This window comes from Polypterus senegalus, chromosome 16 (assembly GCF_016835505.1).
Source record: "Polypterus senegalus isolate Bchr_013 chromosome 16, ASM1683550v1, whole genome shotgun sequence".
Lineage (NCBI taxonomy): Eukaryota > Metazoa > Chordata > Cladistia > Polypteriformes > Polypteridae > Polypterus > Polypterus senegalus.
Genome location: NC_053169.1, coordinates 32,478,302 through 32,485,343, shown reverse-complemented (window position 1 = coordinate 32,485,343; position 7,042 = coordinate 32,478,302). Strand labels below are relative to the sequence as shown.

General features: G+C 38.1%; 1 protein-coding gene across 1 annotated transcript; it reads right to left on the bottom strand.

Annotated features, from left to right (window-relative positions):
* Window positions 1-875: 875 nt before the first annotated feature.
* rbbp9 (retinoblastoma binding protein 9) lies at window positions 876-6,746 on the bottom strand. The gene is made up of 5 exons (XM_039738750.1): window positions 6,581-6,746; window positions 5,035-5,077; window positions 4,843-4,948; window positions 3,588-3,673; window positions 876-1,196 (listed from the first exon to the last, which is right to left on the bottom strand). Exons 1-5 carry the CDS (start codon window positions 6,713-6,715, stop codon window positions 970-972), a joined length of 597 nt encoding a protein of 198 aa, XP_039594684.1. The 5' UTR covers window positions 6,716-6,746; the 3' UTR covers window positions 876-969.
* Window positions 6,747-7,042: the final 296 nt, after the last annotated feature.

Below are 7,042 nucleotides of genomic sequence, written 5' to 3'. Positions count from 1 at the left end.
TTGACACAGTTGTAGAGGATATGAACAGTAGAGCATGGGGGGCATCAATAGGATGAGAAACCTCTTTTCTGATCTTCACTTTCTGTGTAATAAAAAAGACAAAGGTTTGGATACCTTAGTTTTTCAGGTGCTGGCAAGAGGAAACAGCTTTTAGAAGCTGAAGGAAGAAAATGTTTAGCTTTTGTAAACTGTATTAATGATCTATAGAGATTCTAAGTAAACAGCATATTACTTGTATGGGATTTGTAAGTTTGACAAATAAAAATAGTCTAGATTCTAGTCCAAATCGCCACAAGGAGAATACGATGTGTTGCAGCTTAGGCGGCAGCAGCTGTAACTCTAATATAAGCAGGTGCTTGAAGTGGGATTTACAGGCTTGTGGACATAAATTAATTTGTCACAGTAATAAAAAGTAGTATGCAAAATTGGTAACATTCCAGTCACCTTCCTGTTTACAGCCACTGGTGAAGTGATCAGGAAAAAGCACATCTCAATATGACTACATTTCGAGGAAGGCTTGTTTCCCTTCCCTAATCCTGGAACTGTAGCGAGACGAGAATGGCAGAATTGCAGCCTGACCACCTTATTAGCGGACATCCAACCCTAATGCTTCTCTTTTAATAACCTGCTAGAGAGGCTCACCAGCCATACACCTGCTGCCTAATATCAAAAGAGATGCCGAAGAAGTAAAGGGCATGTTTCATTGTGAAGCCCTCAATGTCTGACCTAAATCAAGCTTGCTTGAGGTTTTCACATAACTGTTCATTCCATACCATCTTCTAAACCTGCTTAATCCTGAGCTTGGGGCAGGTGGATATCCCAGCAGGCACTAGGCAGAAATAATCCCCTGCACAGGGTGCCACCAACCCATCACAGACTGAAAACACTCATTTTTTATTGCTTGATTCTAAATGAAAAGTAGCTTATGTTTTCCAAACTTCAATAACACAATACAGTGGAGATTTAGGTTTAGGTTGAATGGTTTATAATTTTACAAACTACATTAATCAGTTCATGAAATTCGGTGTTCTGGAAATGGCCCTTGTCCGTATATTTGTGTAATTCTGCACCCAGCATGTCGGCTACTTCTTGTTGTTCAGCCCATGGAAGAAAAGGGTCATCTGTTGAGCCAAATTGAACAATATGCCTGCAATTTTCCTTCATCTTTTCCCACTGCCAAGGACGGTTAAAGTAGCCTGAAAAAACAGGAAGGAAAAAATAAAAATTTATGTCACAAAAAAAAAAAAATTAAACCATGGTGCAGTTGGGGGGGCTTTGGAACAAAATCGAAATAACTTGGGTAAAAGAAAGACATGGAAATTAAGTGTTATGGTGATATGAGGCATCTGTTTAGTGTACAAGTACTTTTGTGTCCTGTAACTAACTTGTATTAGGAGTATTCAGAATTGTTTTCATTATATGACCTTACACATCTAATTTTTTATAATAATGCTTGGAATTTGAAATATTTAGAAGCTGTAGATTATAAATGTCATTTTTCTTAATATGCTTTAGGTTCAGGTAGGAGTAAAAAAAAAAAATAATTGGGGGGGGAAAAAAAATAGTCTGTATGGGCTCTGCTAAAATTGATTAAAATAACCAGAAATGAAATTTTAGTTTTGTGCCTAACCTTATCAACTCTGCCCTCAATGAAAAAGGTGCTTTTTCATTCTTTTCTGGTGAATTTTAATCATGAGAGATTTTAGAAGACATGCATTCACAAGTAAGCAGGTACTCTATAAGGAAGCTTGCATTTATATTGTACATGTACAGTGCCTTGCAAAAATGTTCAATCCCCCATCGCCATACAAAAGAAACCTACACATATTCCTCCAATGTTATTGACAACCTCAGCATTCTAACAGTTTATTTTTTTTTCAGGGGAGGAAAAAAAATATATTTACTCATACAGGTCACATTTTTCAAAGCGCCACACATCAGTATTTAGTAGGGACAGCTTTAAGTCTTTTGGGGCAAGTTCATCCTTTACTCATTAACTGGGTGGTGTTAAACATCGTGCTTGGACACAAAGGTTTGAGGGAAATCCTTCTGTATGTGGCAGCTGGGTGGTGTGATACACCTTACACGTCCTGATGATGGATCCAATAGTGCTCACTGGCCCATCCAAGCACTTTGACTTTTTTGTACCCTTTCCCTGGTCTATATTTGTCATTTTGTCTCCAATTTCTGTGGTCTGCTCTTTAGTCTTCATTTTTGCAGTGGGTTCACAGCCTGGCAAAGGTGCCCTCCACAGAGTGATTTTTATATTCAGAAAATATGACTTTTAATTGCTCACTGGTAGAAACTAATTATTCCATTTTGTCCAGATGAGAGGCAAATGTGTCTTGTTTTGGAAACACTTTGGCACTTGAAGCATTGGAGATTATGCGCTTTCTCTGTTATTTTTCGGAAATATACTTGAGAAATTATTTACCTTGGCTTTAAAACTAAACCTTTAGAATATTCAGTTTGTCAATAAAAATACTTACTGGAGGAATATGTGTACGTGTCTTCAAATCCAGAGAAGAGTTATGATGTTCAAGTGGACTGAATATGTACTCCTGCATGGCATACACACACACACACACTTGCAATTAATCATCATAATTGATGAAGCTATGTTAAATGTTTATCAAATTAAACAAAAAAAAAGTTGTGAATTAGCAATAATGTTTACACTGATTTTGAAAGTTTTGGGAAAACTAATTTGTTTTGATAATGCTACACTTTGTTCTGTACTTTTGAAAACTCTTACCATCTACCAGAAGTAGTAACAAAAAGGTAAATACCTATACAGTATAGATATTCTGAGTGGACATCAGGATATAAGCACTAAAAGAATTTCAATAACTGTTAGAAGGGATTATTACAGAACATGAGCATAATAGTATTAACTAATAAAATTTCAAACCACAACGATTCAAATTCAGCAGGACTTAGGTTGAGAAAGTGTACTCTTTTTTTTTTCTTGCATATTAACTTTCATGCTAAATTGTTTTCTGCTTAACAATCATGATCAGGATGAGAGCTGCTGATTTGAAAGCTCAGTAAACAGGGATCATAAAAAAGCAAAGGAATTTGACCATTGGCAGAGTTTTAATATTAGTATGCATATTCGAGGCAGGAAAAACGTCACTAAGGAAACAGTCAAAATATCTGCAAAACACATCATGCTAAGTCATGCTATGAAAGATGAAACATTTTGCTGGCATTATACTTCATCAGGGGTTGTAGTGATAGCAGGAAGAAGACAATACAAGTTTGTTGGTGGTTATAATAGATTGGTAATGTGCACCGAATATTTGTAAAAACTACATGCTGAAATAATAAGTAAATACTGAACAGCATGTGTGTTCTACTCCACGAGACCAATTAACCTGCTATATCTGGCTTGCTAAAAATATTATAAAGAGAAATGGATTTTCAATTGCATAGGGCAAACACAGACAAAGACACTTACAGAGTAAACATAACTTAAAAACAATTCAAGGCTTTTGACTTTTATTGAAATAACTGCAACCAAACTCATAACTAAACAAGTTGAATACTCAAATGTGTCACTAAATAGAAAGAATTCAATTACCTACCACTTTCCCTCTCATTTTCATCACCAAGGTCCGATGTGTAGGCTGACACCAGAATGATAGCATGCACCTTGTGTGACTCTACATACCTGCAAGCAGAAAAATTAAAAAGACTAAATTAAGGCCAGTCATTAAGAAAATTGAAAAATAAAAAAATATTTATGGTGGACTGACACCAGTAATGGCACCTGCCTGAAGCCTGATACTCCCACCCTTGATGAAATATGCATACTTCAGTTCAGGGTCATGGGTTGGTGTAGATATATTTACTAGCTGTTTTTTATTTGTCCATTTTGAAATCACACCATACAACACGGGATAGTCAGCTGGGGCCTATTTTAACATTTTAGATGCAAATGTGTTGCCAGGCCAATTTAGAGTAATAAATGAATGTAACATGCACCTATTTACGATGTTCTCTGGAGACCCTTAATCCACACATACAAGGAAAACATGCAAATTCTACACAAATGATAACCAGACTGGGATTCAAACTGGGATTACTGGAGTTGTGAGGCAGTAGCCATATCCCACTTATATTTCAATATATTGTATGTAATGTAACACTAGAGGGAACTGTCGCTCCTTTCACCCAACAGACAGATATTGACAACACGAGTTAAAAGCACCAAGAACACGTTTTATTCCTTTTCTTTTCTTCACAGTGCTCTCCACAGCCACAAGTAATAATTACACAGCATGTATACTATTCTTTTCTTTTCCTTTCTCTTTCTCCTCCACACCTCCCAGCAAGCTTTGTCCACCTCCACCCAACTCTGGCTCGCCTGCTGGGTTCTCAGCAGTCCTTTAAATAGTGTCCAACCCAGAAGTACTTCCGATGACGTGACTTGTCAGCACTTCCAGGTCGGATAGAGAACGTAAGTACTTTGGGGTTCTGTTCCCATGACCTTCTAGTACTTCCGGGCTATGTAGAAAATAAGAGTTGCAAAGTCTTCTCATAGCGTCCCCTGGTGGCATCCATCAGGGCTGTGATGCCGAACTCCATGTCCCAGGATGCCCTGTGGGAATCCGGGGCACTACTACACTCCAGGGGAGCTGCCATCTAGCGTTTTGGGGGAGGCAGTGTCCTAAAGTAGCTGCCTTCCCCCATTCTTCAAATTTTTGGATGTCCCAGCTGGGTTGAGCTGCCAGCTGTCTATCACAATAAGTACATCTTGAATTGCAGTAATGGAGATTGGGTTATAAAAAATCCGTGTAATCATTACAGCTTACTGAAGTTACTGAATAAATGCCTTACCTCATGGCAGCTGCGGCACCAGAACTATGCCCAATGATAATTGTTTCTTCATCACATTTTAGCTTGTTCTCCATAAATGGAAGCCACACAGTCTCTCGAGCAGTCACTGAAAAGGGAAATGTCAGTTAAAGTTAACCCAGTAACAACCTAAGGTCAACAGACAGAACAGCAAGAATGAATATTCTTACTTACGAGGATCTGGCATGTTCTCGAGTAAACACTCCAAGCCCTTCATCTATTAAAAAAGGAAGCACAGGTAAGAACATATTGTGTGCAGTTTCTAGCACTTACAAGTGTCTTTTTACCAATCCATCCCAATAGATTCTGGCTACAGACAACCTAAAAATCACATTATTATTGCAATCTATACAGCATAAACAGCACAATCAAAGGGCCTGTAACAATATGCAACATAGTTCACAGCAATGTGAAATATTATGCGTATTTCCAAACTAAAAAGAGTAGACGGTAAGAGACATTACATTTCAGAGGTGCAGCATTCATCACACACCTCATTATAGCTATACAACCAAAACTTTGCAACTCATACCTTCTTTCCTTTTCAGTGTGAAAATAATCTTTTACCTTCTTCCCCTTTGCAGATGCATGCCAATGCTGCCCTTGTACTAACTCCATATTATGCATATTGCTGAAAGAGTGCAAATGATACAAAAAATGTAGCTATACTTCCATTCATCCATTTCCTTAATCATAAACGTAAAGCTGCCTCATTGGACACAAGGCACAAAACAAGTAGAGCACTGTTCCATTCTGTCATCACTGATTCCATACCAATTAAGAGTTCAACTCCAACCTGTGGCGCCGTAAGGCATGAGTGCTAACAACTACACCCTGAACTTGGTTCTACATTGTGCAATGCACAGCAACATCTCATGCAAAAGCAAAGGGCTTTTTCTGACAATCTTTGGTGTTTATTTTGCATGTCTCTCTACATCATCACAGATATTCACTAATACATCAAGAACTGGACCCTGCAAATAGTTTTTGACTAGTTGTGCCTATAGGACAAGGCTCTAGTTAAGTGAGATGGTTTGTAAAAACGTAACTTGAGAAAATGAATGGATACAAATGTGGATACAAATTTATCTAAAAAAATACCAGGTGGCACTTTCCGCAACAGCACATATTATATGGTGTTACAAGTGACGCGTCTATTTTTGGCAGCATCTTATCCCAACAGCTTCAAGAGCAAGAAAGAACCAACCGCAGCTCATCACTCACTGCTTCCTCACGCACTCAGAGTCAATTAAGAGTCTCAAATTGAATAAACGTCAACGACTTTGGTGTGTGTGTGTGTGTGTGAATAAATATTGCAACGTTCTGTATGCACTCGTAGTATAAAACGCAGTAGTAGGGCTAGCATCACTTGGGAGCGCATACGCACAAAATTAATAACTACAAACTAACTTGTATTGCAAAAACCAAGCAAAACACCGTGACGGGATTCCTGACTGTCAATGGCACGGCCATCTCTGTCAAGCTCTCAGAAATTGTATGTTTCTCGCTATTAAAGCCGTCAACAAACAAATTAGTAAAGAAAACATGGAGAGAGCATAAAATAATAAACACAAAATAATCAATTAACTTAAAACTTCACGAAACTGGGCCGGCCAGCTAAATTTATATCTCTCAGCGTTTACAGCGCCGAGACTCGAGCCACACAGTAATGTGTCACGCGTCAATCAATGGATGTGTGCATTTAAGTTATCTCCTTTACCTTATTGAGTTTCTTTTTAGTCCAGCCATACCAATTGCAGTATTCTACATTTCCTGCTCCATTTCCTGGGACAATCACGACTTTATTTGCAGTATTAACGCTGTCGCCGAGACTCATGGTGCTTCCGAACTTCATATGCGGCAGCCGCTAACGCAGGGAGTGATGGGAGTTGTAGTTCACGGTGCTTCCGGTTCATTTAAGAAGCGATCTTAAAAGTGACACTTATAATACTTTAACTCGATATCATACAAGATGAGTTTTCAAAGATTATTATAACCACAAAGAAATCAAGGTATCCTCCAATAACCTAGATTTCATCCTCCCGTCCATGTATTGGCGAACCTCTTTAATCCAAATATAAATTCTTGGTGGAAGCATTATTTTCAAAAACAAGTAAAATGTATATAGTTCAGGTGCGTTCGGAAACTTAATTGTTTTGAAAGTTGGAGGGTGTTTAATTTA

Coding starts and splice junctions, on each gene's coding strand:
- rbbp9 (XM_039738750.1), bottom strand. CDS start 6,715: ATGAAGTTCGGAAGCACCATGAGTCTCGGCGACAGCGTTAATACTGCA. Junction 5,078..6,580: donor CTAAAAAGAAACTCAATAAG/GTAAAGGAGATA, acceptor CTTTTTTAATAG/ATGAAGGGCTTGGAGTGTTT. Junction 4,949..5,034: donor CGAGAACATGCCAGATCCTC/GTAAGTAAGAAT, acceptor TTCCCTTTTCAG/TGACTGCTCGAGAGACTGTG.